At 39.4% G+C, this 26,535-nt stretch overlaps 1 protein-coding gene across 2 annotated transcripts in view; it reads left to right on the top strand.

Annotated features, from left to right (window-relative positions):
* Positions 1-26,535, top strand: part of BABAM2 (BRISC and BRCA1 A complex member 2) — a 454,600-nt gene that overhangs the window by 342,329 nt on the left and 85,736 nt on the right. For both annotated transcript variants that reach the window (XM_058551529.1, XM_058551530.1), the window contains exons 8-10: positions 12,768-12,867; positions 15,924-15,994; positions 18,851-18,933. In XM_058551529.1, coding sequence (XP_058407512.1) covers positions 12,768-12,867; positions 15,924-15,994; positions 18,851-18,933 — 254 coding nt within the window. The remainder of the gene's footprint in view (positions 1-12,767; positions 12,868-15,923; positions 15,995-18,850; positions 18,934-26,535) is intronic.

Raw genomic sequence — 26,535 nt, 5'->3', positions numbered from 1 at the left:
AGAAGATTCCTCCTTCTGTATGTTTGACACAGTGATTCCCATGCTGAGCAGGGAGCAGTTAAAAAAATCTATCCTATTAGTCCATATCAGAACCAACTTCAGGGTTTTGTGTTTTGTGTTTTTTGTTTATTTCAAATCACACATTTCTCCACCCTGAGATTCCAATATACTACTCTAGAACAGGGACGGGAGAAGCGATATTTCTTTTCTTACCCCTTCCCATCTCCACAAGAGAATCTCTGGGGGGATATCACGTTAACTTAGGTGTGCTGGGGCAGATGAAGGTGGAGAATCACTGCCTAGTGGCTTGTCTGTTGACTATTTATATATGCTACAGATGATATGCGAGAACAGGCTAATTGCCAACATTAACCAAAATGGCATGTGACTACTCCATGTGAATCAAACCAAAACAACAACAAAAATCCTTACCTTCATGTTAGGAACAGTTTAGTTTACCAAGTTAGTCACAAAAGATAAAATCACTGCATTAAAAGTACTCAACATCTAACTGGTGTTTTCATTTATGACGAATATCAGCCAGCTGTTGTTAAACGTTAACTATAACACATATATCCTGAGGACATGGAGTAGTGACTTCCAAACGTTTTGGAATTATAGCACCTTATTGTTGTCCCTAAAGAGTTTATATGTGGGACACATGTTTTTAACTTAAAAAAAGAAAAACCACTTCAACTTTACACAAACCCTTTTGTGATAACTACAGACATCATGACTGTCAAAGGGCCACACCCAGGAATTGCTGCCAGTAAGCTGAATATGTCTTTTAAATTTCTGCAAGTGAATTCAGTCTAAACTTTCTCTGGCTTACTAAAATTTGGGGTGCTTCACGCTTTTTAGTCTGTGGTACCTGGAGTGATTGTCCCTCTTGTGATGGCAGAAGCATGCCTACATAATGCTTAAGACACTGCTTTAGGCCTCTGCTGACAACCTGAGCTCTCACAAAACTTTGAAGGTGTGGTCTTCGCACCATCAAGAAGCCAACATCTCCATCCTAAGTACAGGCCTAGCGTAAGGTTAACAGTAAGACCAACATTTTGTTGCTTCATTTTCCTATTAAGCTCTGGGTTGCTGATTGAAGCAGAATTCCAATGTATTGACACACCACCACATTGTTAACACGATAGGGAGGATTTGATTATGGGAGAACAAGTCCAAAAACTGTAAACTGACAAAAAAAAAAAAAAATTGGGGGCCTTGCTTCTCAAGGCAGCTTTTGTGGTTACATTCCTTTATTTGATGTGGTTCCCTCCTTCTCTTGTGCCAAACGGTGCAATGTGGAAAAATGATGAAGTTGCAAAAAAGGGCGAGGGAGGGGCCAGGGGGAGATAGGGAGTGAACTGTTTAGTAACAAGAGAAAGAAAACAGAGCTTAGGATTCAAAGACAAAAATACCTGTTTCTCCAAGCAGGAAGAAGACACCCAGGATTCCTTTCCCCATGCTTGGGTAAAGCCTGAGCCCGCTGTCAGCTGGCGCTTTTAGGCCAGCCGACGCCAAGCGCGGTAGACAGGGAGGCCACGAGCTGCCTATAGGTGAGAAGAGCAGCAGCTTGAGAAAGTCAAGGCTGAGTGCCATGGGTTGCCGAGAACAGCAGGGTTAACCAGGGAGGGCCCCAGGGAAGAGGGGTGGAGAACAAAGGCTGCCTTCCATCATCAGATTATGGGACCAAACACGTTTTAACACCAGCCAACCTTGGAGGCAAGTCCTAAGACAAGCATTGGAATCTAAGTGAGGAAAAATGTTTCCGTGCAGGAACAGGATTTTATTTATTTACGATTTTCAGGCTGGGCAGCTTTTCTGTGTATGGTTTGTGACTACCCAAAGTGACATTTTCTGAGTTTTAAAATTGTCTCTTTTTGCACTGTGAAAAGAGCATATATGATTCATCTTAATATTTCTGAGGATCAGTCACCAACTAACAGCTAGTATTTTGGGTGGAAGGAAGGCTTTTGTAGGCAGCTTTTTCACCTATCATAGAAGTAAAAAGCACCAGAATATGCCTCAAGCTTCATTTGAAATCATATAAATAGCTCTTTCTTGCACAGTTCCAATCCAGTATCATTATGAGAACTCCCACAGTCCACACGTTGCCTAATGTTCACGTCATCCTTGCCTGAAAAAAGGCTAATCCTTGTGGTTTACCTGCTGATCAAATGTAGTTTCTTAGAGATTTGATCAAAGGGCCTGCTTTCCATTTTTTGCTAACCTAATCTAGGTCTTTTTGCCTATATTTCTAGATATTTTTCCTACCTTCAGCATCTGTAGAACTGCCAAATGATCCTATAATCCTAGATCACAGTCAGCAAACTACAGCCCACTGGGCAAATCTGGCCTGCAGCCTGCTTTATGGCCTGTGAGCTAAGAATGATTTTTACGTTTTTTAAATGGTTACAAAAACATTTAAAGAATAACATTCTGTGACTCGTAAAAGTTATATGAAATTCGCATTTCAGTGGCCACAAATAAAATTTTATTGGAACACAGCTGTGCTTATTCGTTTACATATTGTCTGGCTGCTTTCTTGCTACTGCATCAGAGTTGAGTAGTTATGACAGAGACCTTCTAGCTGCAAAGCTGACAATATTTACCACTTGGCCCTTTACTGAAAATTTTGCTGACTCCTGTCCTAGACCCTTAAAATCTTCCTTTTCATAATGACTATTGCAGAAAATATTTATACATTTACTGACTTTTAATGTTCATTGTGGAAATTTGACTCCCGTATCTTCCCCTATATTCATTTGACTTTAATACCACAAATATTTATTGAGTGCCTACCAAGAACTTGGCGTTATTCTTGTTTCTGGTGTTGTAGCAGTGAACAAAACAGACAAAGATGCCCATTCTGGAGGAGTTTATATTCTAGTGAAGGGGGTGGGGGGAGACAATAAACAAATACAATATGTAGAATGTTTTATGGTGATATATGCCGTATAAAAGTAAAACAAAGAAGAGAGGATACCGAGGATGGAGGTGGGTAGTTTTGAATAGGTTGTTCAGGAATCCTTACTGAGAAGGTGATATTGGAGTAAGACCTGGAGCAGGTGAGGAAGCAAGCCCTGTAGATGGCTGGGAAGAGAGTCCAGGCAGAGGGAACAACAGAAGAACTGGGCCAATGCCCTGAGGTGGGAGCAGCCCCGGCTTATCCAGGGAGGGAATAATTCAGATGAGAAGTTATGGTAGATTGGACCAGGCTGATTGTCGACTGTGAGAGAGAAGAGTCAAGGATGACTGAGGTTTTTAGTCTTAGGAACCAATCAAAAGGTTGCAGCTGCCATTGACTGAAATGGGATGAGTGAGGAGCAGCAGGTTTTGCAGGCAGGATGTGCTTGTAAGCAGGTTAGACATTTTAGACATCCAAGTGGAAGTGTTGAGTAGGCATTTATTTGGCTGTGCGAGTCTCGAGTTGAGGAAAGGTCTGAGCTACAGTTTAAATTTGCGGGTTGCCAGTGTAAAAGAGATATGTTAAGCAGTGAGGCTGGCTGAGATTCAGTCTCATACCCCAGACTTTTCCTTATCTCCAGGACATCTTTCACTCTATGACTAAACAGAACTTCTTTTTTAACCTCATATTTTCTTTCCTGCCCAGTTCACCATTGGCATGCATCAGGATCTACCATCATATCTTCTTACTGCCTCTCCAGGCAGATGCGTTTTTACCAGTAGATATCTTGGACAGCCTAAAGTGTGAAATATGTTTTTCTCATTGGGGCAGAAGCTGCTCAGTGTGGTCCAGGAGCCATGGTCTCCCGTCTGCAGAGTTCCTAGCCTTTGATCCAGTGCCCAGCCTTGTTGAGTAGTGTCTGTGTCCTCCTTGCTTCCAGCCCCAGTCTTGATTTGACTGCTCCCTCGCCTTGTCTTCTGGTTACCTGCATGTAACTACACTTCATTTTGCCCATGTATACACTTAATGATAATCACCTTTTTTCTAATTGTTTCCATAAATATCTTATCTCCCATACTGGCCTTAAGTTCCTTAAGAACATGTCTGTGTTACTGGGGGCCCGGCTTCGGATCCCGGGCGCGCACGGATGCACCGCTTCACCGGTCATGCTGAGGCTGCATCCCACATGCAGCGACTAGAGGGATGTGCAGCTATGACATACAACTATCTACTGGGGCTTTGGGGGAAAAATAAATTAAATTATAAAAAAAAAAAAAAGAACATGTCTGTGTTTTCTTCACCTTCCTGTTGTCCACAGTGGCTTTCAAATAGTCAGTGACCTAATGCCTCAGGGATGGGAGGCAAATTTGCTTTTACCACACCCTTCCCCATTCCCAGTCCCTGTTGTGCATCCTCAGAGTGGCGTACACTCTGAGGTAGTGTACGTCAGTGGTTTGAGGACCACCTGCACCTGTATCTACTAGGGAACCTGTTAAAATGCAGATCCCCAGGTTCCGTCTCAGACCTGCTGAACCTAGTAAATCGACTTCTCTGGGATGAGTCTGGGTATCTGAGTTTTTTAACAGACCCCCCATATTTTTCTTACACAGTCATGAAGACTACTATCTTCAGAGAGAAGATGACAATCCCAGTTTTACTGTTTCCAGCTTTAAGACCTTGGGAAGTCATCCATTTCAAGCCTCAGTCTTCTCATCTCTACAATGAGTATATTAGCACTTGATACCTACTTTGCAAGGCTGTTGTGAAAAAACAAATGAGGAGCACTTTGGAAACAAATTGTAAAGTGCTATTACTTGGACCTTAGCTAATCTCATCTTCTGGTGTCTTTTCATTTTTTTGGGTGTGCAAGCCAAGCTCCAGCTACCTAAAGATTAGCTCTTTGAGCACAGAGACCAGTAATGTGTGCATGAAGTTGTCTAATGCTGTTTATGTGCCTGAGCCTATAGTAAATGCCAGTAAACAGGAATCAGGTGGATACCCTTCTCTGCCCTGGTCAGGCGGCGGTATTTTTTTCTAATTCTCTACAGCTTCCTTTGACCATCATTAAAACCTGTGTGCAATGAGGAGGAGGGAATTATAAAAATGCTTATGGATTTAGTCTAGGGTAATGAATTTAGTCTAGGGGAACTATTGTATGCATTGATTTTTTTCCAGCTTTATTGAAGTGTAATTGACAAGTGAAATTGTAAGACAGTTAAAGTGTACAGCATGATGATTTGATATATGTATGTATTGATTTTTTTTCAGTAAATATTTTAGAGGTAATTCATAGGAAAAGTAACCTCTACCTGTATAATAGCATAGCAGTAAAGCCATTCATTGGAGCCTCAAAGTTATAAATTTATACAGACTCAAAGTAAATTCACGCATCCTGATGACTGGTATTTTAAAAGAGTTCTTAAAGAAATTGTGATGGAATCAACTGCAGGTAATAGCCCGGGGATCAGGATGCTACAAGAGGAAAAAAAGCTTTTTTCTCCCTTAGCCTGTTCATGTCTTACGTGGCCAGGCATCATTATAAGTGGTCCATACCTAATCTTAATAGAACAGCTGCTGAGTTCCTTGTTGTTTTGAGGGGCTCACTTTAAATGCTTTTCCACGTGCTAACAAAATCCTGATGGTGGACATCTGTTAAGATTACTGTCCCTTAAAGGCTTTTTTGAGATGTTAACAAACTTAAAAAACATATTTCTGAACAAAAACTTGGTTAGTGTTCATGTCATTAGACATATTGTGTTTACAATTAAATATTCCCATCTTTGTATTTCTTGAAATGTAATGTTTCCTTGCTTACATTCCGCGTCCTCTGTCTGGAAAGTGTCTGTCACGTCCTCTGGCCCTCAGACTTCTTCCAGGTTTCCAGGGCTTCATTTGCCTAGAATGAAGAAGGCCCTCATCACTTCAGTTCAGGTACCTAGAGTTTAATAAGTGTTCCTGGAAACAGCCTCAGGGTCTCGGCCAGCCCAGGCATCTGCCTGAAACACCCAGCCAGAAGGAGCCTGATGAATCTGACACATGTGGAACCAGATGTCAGGTCTGCAGATAAGGATTCAGAAGTCACCAAAGTGATAACTGAAGACCTGAAAGTGGGGTAGATGTAGGTCAGAGAGACCTGGATTTAGATGCCTCTCTGCTATTTACCACCTATGTGACCTTAGAGAGGTTACATTGCTTCTCCTAAGCTCCAGCCTTCTCATCTGTAAAGTGGGATAACACCTCTCTCATAGATTGGTGTGAAGGAGAGACCATGTCATAAAGGAAAAGCACATACTATAGTGCCTGATACATAGTGTTTCGTAAATGGAGCTATTAGTCACTACTCCATTCTGTGCAGAATTCACTTTACCAACTAAATCCCTCATCTTGCCTTTTAAACTGTCTTCCTGTGTACTGTGCCTAAGCAAAAAATGTCTGATTCAGATTATCCATATAGTATGCCTTCACATTTTTAACTTACTCTATTTAATAATTCCATAACCTTCTAAGTAATTTAACTTAGCAATTTCAACTTCCTTAGACTTTGCTCCAGAGGAACATTTTCCGAGTGTTTAATCATATTTATTATTGTCTCAGAACATTTCCATTTTCATATGTCCCTGTAAAAATGGGAAACAAGAAATGGAATACAGTACTCTAACAAAGACCTGATTTATGCTGTGAAGTATATTCAGTGGAAATATTCGATCAGTCACAATTGTAATATTGGCCAGGCCTACATCGATGCTTCAGTGAACCTCTCGTCCATTGTGACCTCCCAAACTTTCTCCTACTTCTAAACTTATTATTCTGATCTTTTATTTTCTTCTCCTGTTACACTCATTGAGATTTTTCCATTTTGAATTACACCCTGATTTTGTTTAACTGAGGGATCGAGAGACTCTTGAGATGGTTCAAAGTTGAGTCTATAAAATGAGACAAGCGCTGACAACAGCTCTAGAAAATTCTTTACTAGGAAAAAGAAAATTCAGGTAGGAAAAAAAACCTGAGTCTCTCCTTAATGTAGTATTTGTTTACATCTGGGTTTTCAGAACCTGTATATGACTTTTCTTTTTTCCTACCAAGTTACCTTGTTGTGGCATATGATATCTTAAGATAAGAAAAAATGAGATGAAAAGGTGATGAATTTTATGGATAAAAACTTTTTTAAGGATAATTTCAGCCACTTATACCACTATTTCAGTATACAGGGGGATTAGAGTTTTAAAAATTTCACACCATCTTTCTATGAAAGAATTTCTAGTGAAAAAGGACATAACCTTTGGAACCAGAAAGACTGGGATTCAAGCCCATCTCTGCAACTGACTTGCTGGGTAATCTTGGACAAGATGCTTAGACTCTTAGAACCTCAGTTTCCTCATCTGTAAATTAGGCTTATTAGGTCTACTTGGCAGGGTTCTTGTGAGGTTCAGAGATAATGAAATGCCTAGTAGAGTGCCTGGCAAAAGTGGAGACTCAATAAATTACAGTGACTTTTGCTTTATTGTAATGGCTCTCCTGGCAGGCCACCAAGAGACATACTCTGGCATTATAGAGGGCCCCAGATTCTTGAGGTCCCTAGCATTCCTCTACCTTGAAGAGAATTAACAGTGGTGCCCCAGTCATATATTCAGAATGGGAAACTCGAGTCCTTAAACAGAGTTAGGCATACAGTTAGTGTTTGTTGAATTAAATTGAAAGCTCACATTTCCTTAGGATTTCTCTTAGCTTGGGGCTAGCGGCAGCTTGTGTCCATCTACCATCCTGGAAGTTCCCCATTTCCATGCTTAAGCCTCCAACACTCCCCTGAATCATACTGTGGAGGAGGCAATCAGGTCAACTTTCTCTCCCTCACATCCCAGTTCAAAGACAAAGCAGAACGCTAAGACTGATCCAAGTGTCTCTGACAGTGCCTTGACATGACCCTTGGACATAGAATACTCAAACAAGAGGCGTTCTAGAATAAAGTCTCTTGGAGTGCTTGGAGCTATTTTAAGATCAGTGTGACTCTAATTGTTACTTTAACCCTTGACAGAGAGGGGTCATTTTGAGGGTAGTGTTATCCCCACTGCACTGATGAGAAAGTTGAGCAGAACCAAAGAGAGCAAACTTGGCAGAAGCAAGAATTATAACTGAAAATCACTGGCCTTTCTGGTTTTCTCCAGTGCCAAATTATGTTTTGCTCATTTTATTTGGCCAGTAAGGCAAAACCCCACGTGGGGAGGGAAGAGTTGCTGTTCCATAATGGGTTAAAATCAAAACCCCATTGTCCCAAGTCAAGCTTTCGACAGGCTGACTCCCTTTATTTTTCCATGTCAAAATGCTCAAAAATATTTCCTTTCTGCTGTTGCAATGTAGCCAAGTCAAGTCTTCAATATTAGAGGCACTCTGAAAACTTGCAGACAGAGCAAGGTTCACAAAGGGGTCTATTAGCTGTGTTTGCATGGAAAACAATAGTACTAATACATTTAACATAGACTTTTTTTTTTTTTAATTTTTTGTTTATTGCAGTAACATTGGTTTGTAACATTGTGTAAATTTCAGGTGTACATCATTATACTTCTATTTCTGCATAGATTACATCATGTTCACCACCCAAATACTAATTACAACCCATCACCACACGCATGTGCCGAATTATCCCTTTCGCCCTCCTCCCTCCCCCCTTCCCCTCTGGTAACCGCCAATCCAGTCTCTGTCTCTATGTGTTTGTTTGTTGTTGTTATTATCTACTACTTAATGAGGGAAATCATATGGTATTTGACCTTCTCCCTCTGACTTATTTCACTTTGCATGATACCCTCAATGTCCATCCATGTTGTCACAAATGGCTGGATTTCATCGTTTCTTATGACTGAGTAATATTCCATTGTGTATATATACCACATGTTCTTTATCCATTCGTTCCTTGATGGGCACTTAGGTTGCTTCCAAGTCTTGGCTATTGTGAATAACGCTGCAATGAACACAGGGGTGCATGTATCTTTACGCATTGGTGTTTTCAAGTTCTTTGGATAAATACCCAGCAGTGGAATAGCTGGATCATATGGTAGTTCTATCCTTAATTTTTTGAGGAATCTCCATACTGTTTTCCGTAGTGACTGTACCAGTTTGCACTCCCACCAGCAATGTGTGAGAGTTCCCTTCTCTCCACATCCTCTCCAACACGTAACATAGACATTTCTTATATTTGACTTTTAGAGCCAGCGAGGCAGATCTGGAAATGCTTTTCTGGCTACCTTTTGGTCTGTTTAACTCCATTGTTGGAAAGATTTCTCAAACTCTGGCCTTGTCCTTCTAATTTATTTCCACAGATTCAGTTTCAATTCTAAGAATTATCAGCTAATTTCATGTTTCATTTCAGTCCATAAAGAGATAGAAAGTCCTTTCTCATCAGAACAGCCCTTTTTATTCTTTTCTCCTCCCAAGATCAGCCTGAGACCCTGCTGCACCAATTTACTTTTACTCCCCTCTTAGTCCTGCTTTCTCACCGCACTGCTCTAGAGATCAGAAGAATCAACAGCAAGTGGTCCCTTTCATCTCCTCCCCACCCCTTCCCCAGACCAACTCAGTCACTTAGTTGGTTAGTCAGGCCGTGCCTTCTCTCCAGCCAGCCCTGCATTCCTGGGATTAGCTCAGTGAGCCCCGGAATCTCTGCACAGGGTGAGTTTTCTGTTGTACATGCTCAGCCCAATATTTTTTGATTCATGGGTATTAAATAGTTAGAGATCTGAAGGCCTTACCTCCATCCTGCACTCTTTAAAAACATAATAGCTCTTTTATTTCATGGCACTTGACTTTGTTTGTTCAGCATGATCAGGGCAGCATTCAGACTATAGCAAGGCTGTTAAATATTTACCCAATAGGCGGATATTTATACATGAATCAGCAGCACTTATCAGTGTGTGACGCTGGAAGTCAGGTTCAGTACCCTCACAAGCTAAGAAACTACTGAGTTAAATAAAGGGTGCAATAAGTGTCTTTTTAAAAATAAACTCTCATTTAAAACTTATTCATAGTATCTGAAGTGCTTCACACATTGAGGCTTTCCCTGCACAGCTAAGTCATTCACAATTAGACATGACAGAGTGGTTGGTTCCTCACATCCAAGATCCAGTGAATCCACTTGTTTGATGGTTGGAGTGGGAGAATACTGAGGTATGAAAAAAATTGAGAGGAATGCTTGCTTTGTTGCTGTGTGGGAAATTGTAAAGGAAGATGAGCTATACCTCACAATGCTTGCTCCAGTGGGGATCTGAGTGCTGCTAGAAGTTCTTTAGCATCATTGGAATCCCAACACAGCTCACTGGTAGCCAGACCTGCTGTTTCTTCCCATCCCTGTAGCCCTTTCATGATTAAAATCCCCCTGCTCTGAGGGAGGCACGTAATTCGGCAGTAACAGCATAGACTCTGGTGACAGGCAAGCCTGAGTTCAGGTCTTGGCTTTACCATATTCAAGTTGTATGAACCCAAGGAAATTTCTTCTGCTCTCTGAGCCTCGATTTCTACACCTGTAAAATTACTGTGATAATTCTCATTGAATTGTGGGGAGGATTAAACTAGATAATGGAAAAGCACCTAGCAGCGAATGTTAGTTCTTGATAGTCACAGAAACGGTGCGCAGAGAGACAGGCCTGGCAGCAAAGCATCCAGTCTTTGGATTTCTTCACACCTCCGCTTCTTCCCACCATCACAGGTCCTTTTTGTTTAATGGCTGCATTTCAGAAGCCGAGAGAGAGAGTGTCAGGTTTAGAGGATTACCCACAGACTATTTCATTCCTTGTATTAAATTTAATGAATGAATTAGAACTTATCTTGTAATATTTTCTGTGGGTCAAATCCCTGTATAATTTAGTTCCAGGGAACTATCCAAATTATTTTATTTTTTGGAATTTTATTATGCTAAGGATTGTTCCTCTAAGTAAGCTATGAGAAGCCTGGATCTTGGTCTTCTCTCTGTTATACAGATATTTCACCAATAACTACAGCATATAAATAGTGGATTTATTTTTCTTGTACTATAGAATTTTCTTGTTAATCAGTTTTCTGTCCTAATGGAGCCATTAGAACCTTCCCATTAGATGTATGCCTTCTGTGTGCTTTTGCATACAAAAGAGGGGACAAAAAGCCGCCTTCCAGTTCACAAGATGTCATAGGAATTTTCCTAGCCTTCTTCAGAGTTTAGGCTAAACCTAATCCAATGTCTACTCTGAGAGCAGCAAACGGAAATGATGTTCTTGCTGATGCTGTGCAGTTGCAGCATGTAGATGATTCATTAATGTCATACTTAGTCAAGTGCTGTCTTATAATTTTCTCAGTTGTCAGAGTTGTTGTGCTTTTTAGGTATCATCTGAGTAGAAAAAGTCAACAGCGAATATTTCCACTCCATATCGACTTTGTCACATCACCTGGGATTTTATTTGTTTTTTGGGATTTTTCATTCTCATAAATAAATAAATATAATATTCATTTTACCAGAAAAATTAATTTCAGAAATCTGTAGTCAGTAGGGAGACAGGCTGGGTCTGGAGTCCTTTCAGTGATTATGTATATTGTTCCCTGTATCACAAACTCTAGACTGAATCTATCTGCTCTAAACTATTTAGGAATGATTTTCTAGACTGTTTCAGCCTTGTAACTGTGGGGACTTGGATAATAATAATCACAGCATTAAGCCATTTTAGAGGTCTTTTTATATCCCATCATATTTCAGAGAGAGTTTAAGGGCCTTACAGAAATAGATACATTAAAATAAAATTCAAATAAGAAAAACAAATTAGGACCAAAGGAAAGTGAGAGTAGGAAAGAAGATGAAATCAAGATTAAGGATGATATGTGAAATGCATGCTGTAAGATTCTGAACAATTTCTTTTAATAATTGTATACTGGTTAATTTAAACTGGAAAGAGAATCTCCATGAAAGTTCTGGAAACAATTTCTGGATCCATATTGTGTCTTAGTGCTTGGATCGATGATTTTTGACCGTACCTTCTTGTTTAGATGAATTGAATATCATTGTTTACTTGGACTAGTTGCGGACTTCCTACCGGTATTGGCCCGTAAAGATGGGACCAGGTAGCACAGTATTTCAGAAAATGTTTAATTAGTTGCCACCATTTAAAAATTGAGAGATCAAATAATCTAGATTTCTGGCTTCACTTGAAAAATTAGGATCCCGTAAGTCCAGGCTTGCATGCCTGCATGTCAGAGATCATCTGGAGCTGAGCAGTGGAGAGCTGTTCCCACTGTGCACAAAATATCCACTTCATTAGAGTCCCCTCTCAGTTCTCTCCACTCGTTTACATCACCTGCCTGGGCTGGGTAGACCATGGAGTTTGCAACCCCTGCCCTAGACCACCTGCCTCACACTAAGAATGAGCAAACTAAAGCCCAAGGAGATAACAAAGCTGGTTAGCTGAAAACTGGTCCCTTCAGTACACCGTTACAATGTTATATCAATTCAGTTTAGTTCAGTTAAGGTGTTTAATGAATGGCTTGACTTTGCCCAGCAGTGAATTGGGCATAATGAGGAGTATAAAAGTCTTTCAACAATAGGTACAACCCATTAATGTTGGTAAGACATTTACCCATGCCAGTCAAAATTTGCTAATTTGTATGTTGTGTGATAGCATCATTAGTTGTTATTAATCATTAGTTGTTAGTCATGTGTGACATGAACATGCTGATTTTAAAATGGATTAAAATATAGAAATGTAATCATAAAATGAAGCCCATATTTCCATCACCATCAATTCAGGCAATTGGTGGGCAGACTTTGATAAGAGAAGCCAAGTCTACTTGGGGTATCACTTCTTAAGTTGCTTGAGCCCTAAGAGAAGTGTTCATTGTGCTCTTGTCCTTTCAGTGCACTTGGAGGCTCCTCAGCTCTTCATATCCCAGCTTTCCCAGGAGGAGGATGTCTCATTGATTATGTTCCTCAAGTATGCCACCTGCTCACCAACAAGGTAAAAGCAAGCCCCCTGACTCCCCCACCTTGTGAGGCTCCTTCCTCCAGTACAGCACCTACCCAGCATCGTCGTGCAGGCACCATGCTCTGTGCCCATCTTCTTAGTTTCAACCTCCATCCACAGCAGCCTTTCCTACTTCGAATTGCAATTCATCACTTCTCTTGTTCTTTGCCCTCCTTCTTCCTTTCCTAAGGATTCTGATCTCCTCTTCTAGTCTTATCTTCATCTTTTAAATGTATATTTCCTCTTTCTTGAATTTCCTTTATATCCTAAGTTTTTGCTAGATCTTGCACCTTCTTATGGTTTTAAATTTTTGAACTCCTTTGTTCAGGAGTTCAAAATTATCTGGTGAGCGTGAGCATGCGTGTGTGTGTGTGTGTGTGTGTGTGTGTGTGTGTGTGTGTTTCCCACTAGTTAATATCAGGGTAATTCTATAGAGCTGCCTTCATCTTTTTCTGCACCTCACTTTTTAATAGTCTGTTCTTGATTCTCCCTGTCATGTCTAAGAGCAGTTTGCCAGAGTCCTACTCCTAGGGGCAAGATTTCCAGGTCAGCTGGTCTCATAACCAGGCACATCAGATTATCTAAAGCTTTCTCTTAGCTGCGTTAATGAGCCATTACATTGGCAAGTAGCTGAGTTTACATTAATGGTTGTTGTCAGATATTTCTAAAAAGTATAATAATATACTTGTTAATGTCCAGCCAGTGTATTTAGCTAAAAACTGGAGATATTAATCCGCAAGCAATACTGACTTTCTTTCTTTTCCCATATGGGCTGACTCAGTTTGCTTAATTCCCAAAGTGCTGTTTTCTTAGCTCCTATTGACTTATTCACATTGACTTGGAAAATAAATCTTTGGACTCTTCCATTCAAAAGGTAGCTCATCTCTATATAAAAAATATTTTAAAAGTACAATAGTATTTCAAAGGCTTCAGTATTGTTTTTTAAATGTCAGAGAAACTAAAATCTGGCAATTTTGCAGTCTGTGGGCTTGGCACAGATTCTGGGGCATTTAACTCTCGGGGATTGGTTGCTTCTCATTGGACCAAATTCCCCCAGCCTCTGCCCTCCTACAAAACTGGTCGGAGGAAATAATTCTTATTTACATTGTGGAACTTGGTACTGCCTTCAAATCTGTCTCCCAGTATTTTAGAGAAAAATGCAAATTTGGTCTTCTAGAACTGAGAAGAAAAGCCTTTTTAAAGCTCTCCAATTGAGATTAATTTCTAGTCATACATTTTCCTCAGAAAATTATAATACCGTTTTCCCAGAAATACAAGAATCAGTTTTTCTTATCTGGTTCCCTTTCATTAATTTTACTTGTCTTTTAAAATTGATCTTCTTCTGCTTGCTACAAACGAGGACAGTATGGGCTGCTTTTAGAAACAATCTCTTCAAATGAATTTCCATAATTACATTGGAATCTATCTTTATAGCCAGTTTTGTTGTGGGTTTCTGTTAAAATGGTTTTCTGTTTTTAAAATCAAGTATACAGAACTGTTTTCATCCCCTTTTTAAACAAAACCACTTAAGCAAACTTATCATCTGTTTTTCTTTTCCCAAAATAACATTTCTGATCCTGCATTAAGCCTGCAAAGTAAGCACTGTTTTTATAAATCGACTTAAACCCCTATTATATAAATAGAATTGTTTTACTTTTAAAGGGTACAACATGGCTATCAGTACCAATTGTGTCAAGGTTATTTCAAGCACTTTATCTCAAGCTTTTGTTAGCCATGGAAACTCATTGTGGCTACAGCCAATATAAACAATTTGGGGGGTCTCTTTCTCCTACTGTTTCTTTCAGCCATTATGAGGACATTATAAGAAACGTATTTTTGTGTTAGAAGCTGGTGGGTAAATGACTAACTTTCAGATACCTAGCTTAATGAGTTCACAGGTTTTTTTTTTTAATAGAAACTGTCATTTCATGATAACAAGGAAATATAAAAAGGCTAAATAAAATCTCCTCCTGTAACACTCCTTGTTCTCAATATTAGGAATTTGAAAAGAAAGAATTAAGCATTATCATGCCTTTTCAATAGGAGTTGTAGTTCAGGATAACCTAATAGCCCCATTTGATGAGAGGAAGCTCTTCTTTACAGAAAATTCCAGCTGATAAATGCAGAAGGAATGATAGCATTCAAAAATCACCATTTTTCAGACCCTAATGAAATAATTGATTCAGACAAGGATCTCCAACAGATACTAAAACCATTAGGGAAAGGTTGACGGAGAACTAGATTTTCACATGCTTTAAGAGGTACACCCATGGATTACTCTCTATGGCAAAGGGGAAACATCTCTTTACAGTGGAGTGGTCTGCTCTCATCACCTTAGCCAACCATCAAACCCAGTATCGCCTATGAAGTTTTCTTGCCAAAAATCTGTAACCTGAATTTAATCACACCTTTAGCTCTAACTTTCAATTTATAGGAAATACAGAGGGTAGAGGAAAAGGAAGGAAACACCCGGAGAATCTAGAATGCAGAACAGTCTCTAAGCAACCAGCCCAATCTCTTTGAAAAGTCAAGATCATGTTATGTGTGTGCAGGCACACACGCGTAGACACGTGTACAAACACCCAAGAGGTACTATTATTCTAGAGTAAAAGACTTTCTAGATTAAATGCCTGATCCTTGATTATACCTTGTTTTTTCAAAAAATGTTTTGGGTACAACTGGGAAATTTTGAACATGGGCAGGGTACTAGATAAATTCAGAGAATGATCGCTAACTTTGTGGGGTATGATAATGGTGTTGTGATTATGTAGGAAAATGCCTTGTTTTTTGGAGATGCATGCTGAGGTATTTAGGGGCAAACTGTCATGATGTCTCTAATTTCCTTTGAAATGTTTTCAGCAAGATTGATTGATAGGTTGATAGGTAGGTAGAGGGCTGGATGAAGCAAATAGGCAAAATATTCACAGTTGTGGGGGGAATATGGTTGTTCATTTTATATTCTTTCTACATCTCTGAATCTTTGAAATTTTTCATAATAAAGCATTTAAAAATTTCCTACTCCACTTTTCGGCTTTGGGTTCCTATTCCAGGTGCAGTATGTGATTCAAGGATATCACAAAAGAAGGGAGTATATTGCTGCTTTCCTCAGTCACTTTGGCACGTAAGTTCTTCTTTGCTTAAACCATGTATCAACAATGCCCTCACTTCCTGATGACCCTAATATGAGGGCTTGATTAAGAAAATAACACTTAGTTCTTACATAGATACCTTTTCAATGCCATTTTGATTCTTTTTGGTATGTTGCTTACACTAAAGCTCCCAGGAAAACATTTTTTTAAGGATTCTTTAGCAAATAAGAGAATCAGATATCTTCCCTGGAGCAGCAGCACAAGTAGCCCTAAACACAGCAGTAACAATCCCTGCTTGTTATAGAGCTCTTTACAGTCCGCACAGCACTTTCACCTCCATCGTCTCACTGTAGTCCTAGGGTGAACCAGGCGGGCATTATTGACTCATTGTACTGAAGAAAGCCCTGAAACTTTGAGAAGTTCAGTAACCTCATGGAAGTCACACACCTAGAAGAGATACAGCCAGGGTTCTGAGTCCCGAACCCAGTTTGGGACTCAGTTCTCCTGACTGGAATCCCACTCCTGACAGTGCCACACAGATTTGGGAAGGAAATCTAGCTTAGACACCAAAGCGATGACGCACGCTTGTAATCGGGAGTTGGAAGAAGGCCCCGAGAGGGAAAAGGAAGTGTGTAACTGCAGTGACAGGACGGCCTCTCCTGCTGCTGTCCCTAGGCGTTTGCCTCTTCCTTCAGGCTGCCAGTGGCTGTACAGCTCTGCAGCTCTATTTCTTTAAATGATGTCAGAGGCATTATCAAGCTTCTATTCCAGGCTTAGCTCAGTTGGAGAGGGAATGCATTTCCCTTACAGTCTTCTTTGTCCCATTTGGAGGGACTAAGCACTAAGGGGTTTAGTAGTCTGGTTGTATCCCATCTTATTCCAGAAAAAGCTTATAAATATATAAATATGCATACAGCAACACAAAATTAAAATTCTAAATAAGTAAATTTAGAAATTAGGACAAAAGGAAAGTGGGAATAGGAAGGAGTAGATGAAATTAAAAATAAGGTTGGCCATTCCCTGGGATATAATTTTACAAACTATAGATAATTATAAGCAAAATTTCTGACTCCTCAAAACAATTTCAAGAAATTTTTTTGTTATCCATAGGGGAATTTTTCATGCCTCCCAAATAGAAGTGTCAATATCTAACCAGTATGACCACCTCTCATAGAAGTCTTTAATACTTAAGATTTTTTTTCAGCTTTATTTATGAACATTTTGAGAAAGTACTTATGATACAAACGGTGGTTAATAAATGACACCATTAGTCTTCTAATTTTTGAGTAAGATGATCTTTAGTGTATATAATTGGAAATGAAGAGGCTAGCACAATGACCTCCAAAGTAGGGTACACACACCCCAGGGGTGTGTGCTTCACCTCGCTTCATTGGCATACAAGAAAAATGTGAAAATTGCATTTACATTTGTTTTTAAATCTCATTATTTTTTAGTGTACTTTTTTGTGTATGTTTTATTATGCATATAATACAGTAATATAGTAAAGTCATGCAACTCTTAACGACGGGGATACGTTCTGAGAAATGCGTCGTTAGGCAATTTTGTCATAGTGCAAACATCACAGAGTGTACTTACACAAACCTAGATGGTACAGCCTACTACACACCTACGCTATATGGTACTAATCTTATGGAATGACCATCATATACACGGTCTGTCTTTGACTGAAACGTCGTTAGGCGGCACATGACTGTAATACTTGTATACAACTACTAAATTATATACGAGTACTATATTCCTGTACTATACGCATAATGAAAAAGCTTCTGTGGTTGTTTTTGCTTGTGGGATGCAGGATCTAAAAAGTTTAGATATCAGTATTGTAACATATTGACTTAATTATAAATCATGAAAAGAAATATAAACTGGTGAATAAAATTGTTAACTTAAGTCAGAAGATCTGAATGATATACCGACAGTCTAAGCAAATCACCCAGCCTTCAGTGTCTTAGTTCCTTTACCTTTATAATGGGTGCAACTGTTCCTTCCTACTTAAGCTGGGAGGCCATCCTCCCAGTACTAACGGTCTAATTGCCGTGACTCAGCTAGGGAGAAGGTATCTTTAAGGACAGCAAATGCCTCTGTGTATGAATGAGAGAGAACATTATTCCTGTCCGCAGTGTGTAGTTAGTATTGTCACATTATGGTGACATCCCCAAAGCACTCAGCTCTTGAGGGAAATGGGGGAGGTGAGTTGACCAGAATTCTGCCCAGGCCCTTCAGCGGTGAGGAGCTGTTCTCCCTTGACGCATGAGGTGTGCATCTCCCCTCTGAATCCAGCGTCCACCCAGCTAATGTGGCTACTTTGTCTTGAGCCCACTGAGGAGACGGGGGACACAAGTGAAAGGATTCCAAGTACTTCAGAAGAAAATGATGTATAATCCTAAACTTAGTAATATTGTCATTGCTCATTACTATTTAGTGCCTAAGTGAAAGTGAGACTTAACAATCACTATACAGACAGTAGTGTCATTGCTGACCTGATTTCTTAATTTGTCCTTTTACTCATAACAAGTAACTAACATTTACATAGTGTTTTATGGTTTATCTTATTTGTTTTTCACAACCCAGTAATGAAGTTTGAAAATATTATTATATTTGTTTTACAGACGAGGAAACTGAGGCTCCAAAGGTTAAGTGATTTGCCTGAGGTCGTAATAGATAGTAAATGCCAAAGCTGTAACTTAAACCTTGATGCTGTCATTCCAAATTCCACGTCCTTCCCGGAGTAACATTCACTTACCTTAAATGCATCTTGGATTCATTAACCCTGACTTTCTGAATATATTCTTTACTTGGTTCCATCTCTTTTATACCTTATTTTTATGAGGGTTTTTTGTTTGTGTGTGTATGTTTTTATTATCTAGAGGTGTCGTGGAGTATGATGCAGAAGGCTTTACAAAACTCACTCTGCTGCTGATGTGGAAAGATTTTTGTTTTCTTGTACACAGTGAGTATACTTTTGTTATTAGCACGTCAGCATACATTTGAAAATGTACTAAACCACGTATAATACTGAGTATGAGACCCATTAGTGTCCTGACTTGATTCCTTTTACTTATGTATATTTACTGCGTGGTCTTAAAGAGAAACTATCTCTAGACCAGTGGTTCTCAACCAGGTGTCATTTGCCCCTCAGCAGACGTTTGGCAATGTCTGGAGACATTTTTGATTGTCGTGATTGGGCAGGGGGGCGTCGGGGAGGTTGTTGTTGCTACTGGCATTTAGTGGATAGAGCTCAGGGATATTGTTAAACATCCTACAATGCACAGGGCAGCCCCCCACAACAAAAAAATTAAGTGCAAAATGTCAATAGCTGAATTTAAGAAACCCTAACCTAGGCAGATTGCTGTTTCAAAGCATCTTTCCAGTATGAGATCTCAGAACTTTCAGGATTACTCAAAACATACTTGCTTTGATCATTTGGGTATCATCCTTATTAAGTGAAAAAACTACAACTTTGATAATATATAATGTATATCTTGAAGGTGAGACAATGTTTTTATGTATTCCCAGCATCACTTTTCAGTTTTCTTCCACATAGTAGGCATATTTAAGTGTTTGTTGTGTTACATTAATCAGTCAGTCAGTAAACTTTGGTCCAGCTTTCTCTTGATGGATAATTTACAGTCTGTTTTGTTTATTTCTTTGTTGTATAAGAACCAGTGACCCACAGTGCCAGGTTCAAGTTGCAAATCAACCAAGACCTTTATTCTTTAGTCATTTGGTATATAAAATGCCAGTCTTCAAACCAAAGGTAAAGAAGTTCCAGCTCTCCCAAGTCGAGTTACAGAAAAGCAGTGGGTTTAGGTTGACTTCACTCAGTAGATAGAACTACCCTAGACCTTAATAAACTATTTCAGGAAGAAAAGCTTTGGCCCTATTTAGCCAAGCCATCAGATAGTGTAAAGATATTGATTTGGGGGAATTTTTCTTCCCTAGCAGATTGAACTTCTTGGTTGTGACTTGCTTAGGCTAAAATAGTTCTTAAATTCGTTTGTCTTATCTGATTTCACACCAACAGATGGTAAAGGAAGAAACCCAAAAATGTCTATAGAGGCAGAGGGAAGAAAGCTTCTAATTAAAACCTTACCATGGTATAATCCACACAGAGATGACTGAGAGTTACCTATGCTTTTAAGGAGTTGGTTCTCCCTGTCCTTTAGGTGTTTCCCAGTGAAAACCATCTTGTCGTGCAGTGCTTTGTGTTGAACTCTACTCTATAGCTAGTCATTCATTGCGACCATCCTTTCAAATGCATCTGAAAATGGAAGCATATCTCTTTGTATTAATTATGTGCAAAGATAAACAGAGAATTGGAGAGGTAAAATTTTTAATCTTGGGTCTGCCTCCAACTAATTACGTGCCCTTGTTCAAGTCACTAGGACAAGCCTCCCTCTGCTGTAGTTTCCTCATATGTACACTGGGGATCTGGTTGTTAAGTCCTGTGGAGATGTCGGCATATGGAGCTTAACCTATAGTACGGGGCCAGATGGAAGAGGCAACCTCACAGTCAAGGTCTCCTGGCAATCTCCTTTTTGCTCACCATCTTCCCTAGCCCTACTGGCACTTCCAGCCTCCACTTTTGATTCTGACCTTATGTGTCGCTGTTCTGGTTTTCCATTCTGAGTCTAATTCCTTTGTGAGATCTCACTTCCTATTTGCCACATCCACTTTGCCCCATGATCTTGATGCTAGTGGTTCTGTTTCTGGCCTGGTAACCCAGCCCCAGATCCTGACTGCATCCTCGATTTGTCTCTCATGACTGTGGACAGCTGCCTGGGGGATTAGTGTGGTTCAGCCCAGCTCAGCAAGAGGGGCCTGTCCCCTGCCTTGAGTGGTGGTGGCAATAGTCAGAGCCCTCTCAGAGTGGCTGTGGGAGACGGACACAGAAGAAAGGACACACAGAAGGACAATTGCAAACATTGAATTAGATGAATGCTTCAACTAGTTTCTTCTCCAAAGTTTATTCTCCAAAGAATATTTTCTCCATGGTACCGTATATCCAGTATTTCTTTCAGCTTCCTTCTCCACCTTCCTTGCTTAGCTTTTCCAAGTCAGACATGCAAAATTAAGTCCAAAGTCATATTTTCACTTAGTTTTGAATACCTTCTTCAGAAACATAGAACCCCCAGGCACTCATTAGAACAGCTGCCAGGGACCTTGGGATTCATTTAATTTACTTTTTCCAAAGTATTTCCTCAGGCTATTATTCCTTTCCTCCCCAGGCTATTTGCTCCTTGTCTCTTAGTGTCGCTACCTACACTCTTGGCTCTTTGGCAGATAAGACCTCATCAATGAATCAAGGGAGCGGACTGTCTTTAAATAAATTATTTCCACTCTTTTGCTTCTTTCTTATATCTAAAATATAGGACTTGCTACCTCAGAGTGAAGCTTGGTTAGATAATATGTTTTATTCAGTCATGCAGTTAAGCATCTGACACTTACCTTCCTTTAGAAGCATCTGCTTGTTTGGTTATAACACCTATGGGACCTCTTGTTCCCTTTTTTGTTTCCATGAAGATGGGGAGATGAATGTGGGGTGGCAGAGACTTAATGAATAGAACATTGCTGTGAATTATTCTGAGATCTCAAGAACATGAAAAGGGAAGAAGGAAGTGCCTAGAGATGGAGCCAGGCTTCTGTGGCTGGCTCCACTGCTCCATGGAGATTGATGACCTGGCAAGACACCAATAACATCCCTGCCCTCCCCCCTCTCTGTTCTGCCAAGGCCCAGGAAGACAACTGTCCATAGGGCGGATGCTGGTAATAATTCTAAGCATTTTGGATGCTAGAAGAGAGAAACACTCCTCTCTTGAGGCAGACAGCTCTGACCTCAGACTTTGCCAGAGCATGCAGAAGCAGGAATGCCTTAGGGGAAACATTGTACGTATTCTGGGATCTCTCAGGAGACACTGCAACTTCCTGGCATTCTGGCCGTTGCAGGAGTGGGGACTGTGGCCATGGAGTTTTTTCATCCATTTATTCCATCTTTCCTTCCTTCCTTCATCCGTTATCAACGTATCACAAGACTAGGAACCACAGCAGGATCAGGGACTTGTTCCCATCCAGAAACTGTTTTGTTTTCTGACCATCATCTAAAAATTGTTTGTAGTGGTTGTGAGGTAATTCCATATTTGCCAAGCTGTTTTTACCTCTGGAGGTAGATGTTTAAGCCAGCAGCTTTTCAGAGTGCTGGGTGACAAGAGAACCAGATAGCAAGGCACAGTAGCACAGAACAAGAACAACCACTAGGGGAAACATCAGCTCTTTTCCATGGCCTCCAGTCAGCTGCACTGTGAGTAGACCTAAGAGGAGGCAGCTGCCTAAGGTAACAGGGTTGCTGCTTGGAAGCAGAAGGTTTTGAGATCTGTGACTTCCAAGGCAGGGAGAGAATCTGTGATTGTACGAGAAGCTGTCTTTTCCACTTACCTATAAATTCTTGGTAAATGACCCTTTGAGTCATCCAGCCTGGACCATAGGCCATATCTCCCTGGCAAAATACCTATTAGACCAAATCTGACCACTTTGGCTGTTCCATTTCATTTTTTCTGTTCTCTACCCCTAACCCAATCAGTTTAATCCAATTCAACTGAGTTCTGAGTTTCCTGAGAACCTACTAAATGATCAGTACTATGCTAGGTCCCAGGGGATATGAGTAAATAACTGAAGCTTGACCTTATGACACTTACAGTCTAGCATAAGCGTTGGCAAATTATAGCCTATGGACCAAATCCCACCCTCAGCTTCTTTTCATGTGGCCCTTGAGCTAAAAATGGTTTTTATGTTTTTAAAAGGTTATTAGGAAAAAAAAAAGAATAGACAACAGAGATGGTAAAGCCTAAAATATTTACTCTTTCACCCTTTACAAAAAAGTTTGCCAACCCCTGGTCTAGTTGATGAGAAAAGAGAGCAGGTAAAGGTGAAGTACAATAGTAAGCATTTTTAAAAACAAATATTTTGTGAACTTGCCTACTATATGCAAGGCACAAAGTGACATATGACCAAGAGAGCACTTCATATGTTATATATATAAGAGAGAGATATATGTATACATATATATAGAGAGAGAGACTCTCCCTAATGGAATCTAATAAGAGAGACAGACATTAAAGAAGTAAACTAACAAATATATAAATTTCAAATTTCAAATACCATAATGGAACAAAGTAGATGGCTATGAAGAAGACTAAGAGGGGACCTGTTGTTAGGATGATCATGGAAGTCTTCTCGTAGGAGGTGACATTGCAGCTGAGACCTTAATGAGCAGCCATTCAGAAAGTCAAGGGTGGAGATTCCAGAGAAAGAAGTCAGCTTGTGCAAAGAGCTGCAAAAGGCAGCAAAGAGCTTTGCATGAGCCAGTGTGGCTGGAGCACACTTAGCAAGGAGAGAGTCATATAAGATGAGGTTAGAAAGAAAGTCAGGGCCAGATCACCTAGTGCCTCATAGGCCATTTGTATCAGTTATGATTAAGTAGTAATAAACATTTGAAAAACAATGGTTTAAACAAGATAGAAGTTTATTTCTCTCTCATTATAGGAAGTCCAAAGGTAGGCAGTCCAGAGCTGGAATGACAGATCCAAAGGTCACATAGTACCCAGGTTCCTTCCAGCTTTATACTCAACCATCCCTCGGGTGTGGCTTTCTTGCTCACAGTCCAAGAAAACTGTTTGAGCTCCAGCCATCACATCCACAATCCATACAACAGAATAGAAAAAAAGATGGAGGGGTATAATAATTCCTATTTACTAAAGCTTCCAGGGTATCTTATGCACCACTTCCAATTAAATCTCATTCTTCCACAACTTAGTTCATATGGCCTCAACATATGAGCTAGGGCAGGCTGGGGCTGGGGCAGTGAATGCCCAACTTAAAATTGGAGTTCTTTTAACTTGAGTGAGAAAGAGAGAATGGATGGTTACTAAGCAACTACTAGTCTCTGTCAAACCAAGGCAAGGAGTTTAGATTTTATCTAGGTCAAGTCTTATCAGGAAACAGCACATCACACAGGTAACTTGGGGAGAATTCAATAGAAGGACTGTATTCAACAGTGTGGACAGAGTTAAAGAAAATCAAAATGGATGGTTAGCGGTAGCAGGGAGTCATTACCTCCCCTAGGCCTGCATGGGCAAGAGGAGAGCATGGTTACCAGAAGCTAAAAAGAGCTATAGCTGTAAGAAAAGGTTTCCTCACAGGAGCTGGGGAGGGCCTTTGGTAGAGGAATGTAGCCTCTGCTAACCTGTAGCTGTGCAGGAAAGGCTCTTTCTCCTTTCAGTTCTATTGATTTTGTTATAGGTACATATACATTCATAATTGTTGTATCTTCCTGATATGTTGACCCTTTTATCATTATGGAATGTCTCTTTTTGTCTCTAGTGATATTTCTTGTCTTAAAGTCTATTTTATCTGATGTTAATACACTCATCCCAGCTTTCTAATGTTTAACGTGAGCTTGGTATATCTTCTTCCAGCCTGCTGCTTTCAGCCTTTTTTTTTGTTTTTGGTCTTTAAATCTAAAGTATGTCTCTTGTAGATGGCATATGGTTAAGTTTTGCTTTTGCATACATTTTAACAATCTCTGCTGTTTTATTAGAGAGTTTAATTCATTGACATTTAATGTAATTATTAGTATGGTTGGATTTGGGTCTGCCATTTTGATATTTTTCTATTTGTCTTATTCCTTTTTTGTTCCTCTTTCATTGCCTTATTTTGTGTTAAACAAGTGTTTTTAGTGTACTATTTTAATTCCTCTGTAGATTTTTTAAGCAATCTACTGCAGATTAACAGTGACTTAATTCTGGTAAAATATAACAACATTGCTCCTTTTCCTCCCCCTCCTTTGTGCCATTATTATATATATTATATCTATATATGTTATAATGTAAACACAACAGTATAGCTTCTTCTATTATTGCTATAACCAATCTTATATTTTCAAAAGAAATTAAAAGAATAAAAGACAAAAAAATTCTCTTTGTATTTCACTCTGTCCGCTATTTCCAGTGTATCTTTCCAGGACTTTGTTTGTTCTGTTCTTCCATTTCAGAGTTGTTATAGTGGATGCGGAGGGAGGTGGTAGGGTTTATTTGGTCTAAAGGATGATGAGTTTCTTACTCTGATTTCTTTCTTCATTTTAAATAATTAAATTTCACACAGATTTCTTAATATTCTTCTTTTGGTATTTGTCTTTATCGATCTTTTCATTCATTTATCCATTCATTAGTTTTAAACTTATATTAAGTCCAGAAAACAGGTGTTTTATTTTTCAAGAGAGCTCAATTTCTAAGACTTTTTTTTTTTAAGCTAGAGGAAATTGACAACTGCAGACTGATTCTGCTAGTCATTTAAATAATCCTTTCCTCGTAGGCCTGTAATCAAGGCCAATAAGTTAGAAATCAGGACAGCTTTTGAAATTTTAAGTAAAAATCAGAGGCTTCTGTTTATTGCTACAAATGCCCCTTCCAAGCTCTGATTTTGTCAGGCCATATGATTGCTAGTATAACCGAGGAAATAATTTGCATTGATGTAGCACTGTCGGTTACCACTCAAAGGCAAAGCTGTCGTCGTAGCCGCCACTCAGTTCCTGAGCAGAGTGGTGTGAGCTCATCTCTTTGCCACAGAAACAATGTCTTGTAGACTATTTAGCAGCAACAAACAAGATGGCTACTAGATAATTCAGTAAAACCACAACTGTGAGGTTTCTCAAAACTTGCTTATTTTTTGGATATAAATCACATTTTTATAGAAATAAATAGATTTGAAGAGCAAATCAGAATCGGTAAAATGATTAGGATAAGGAACCACGATGTTATGTATTAGTATTAGAATTCATTTTAAACCAAATCTATAAAAAGTGTAATATTATCTTAGAATTAATATGTTTACCTCAGATCAGGCATATATAAAGATTTGTGGTTCAATTTTATCATTTCTGATAGTAATAACTATCAAAGCAACAGGAACTAAAATTGATTATGAACAAAAAGTGAAACCAACCAGTTCTCTATATTGTTCAAAATGATAAAAGAATATAGAAAAAGATAAAAGATTTACTTTCTAAATGCCTTTTTGCTTTGATTATGAGAACTATTGGGTCCTTTAGATACTTCAAAGATTTTGGTTAATTTTTATCCTGGACTTCCTTGAAAGTGGTTAGCTCTGCTAGGCAAAGCGGTTTTCATCTTTTGATTACACACACAAGCACACCCTGTTCACAGTTTACAACTCAAATGGCTCTAGTCCTTTGTCAACCACTGTCACTATTTTGATTCAAATTGAAAACTGTTTGTCTTTAGAGTCTACTTCCAGAAAGTCTTGTAATTTCTGGCACTCACTTGAGAATTTGTTTCATTAATCTTCGTTGGGAATATTCTCTTCATTCTAATACCTTGGATTTATGTGACACCTTTTTAATGATATTAAAGGACTTCTTGTGAGGAAGGATATTGTAAATCAGATGCACAATACCATGCAGTGAGTTTTTTCCCTGTACCCTCCTATATATGCTATATGATTCTTTTCAGTTGTAATTATTGGATTAAAGTAATTGCTA

This window comes from Diceros bicornis, chromosome 12, assembly GCF_020826845.1.
Source record: "Diceros bicornis minor isolate mBicDic1 chromosome 12, mDicBic1.mat.cur, whole genome shotgun sequence".
Classification (NCBI taxonomy): domain Eukaryota; kingdom Metazoa; phylum Chordata; class Mammalia; order Perissodactyla; family Rhinocerotidae; genus Diceros; species Diceros bicornis.
Note: the sequence above shows the minus strand (reverse complement) of the source record. Positions and strands in the feature narration are given on the sequence as shown.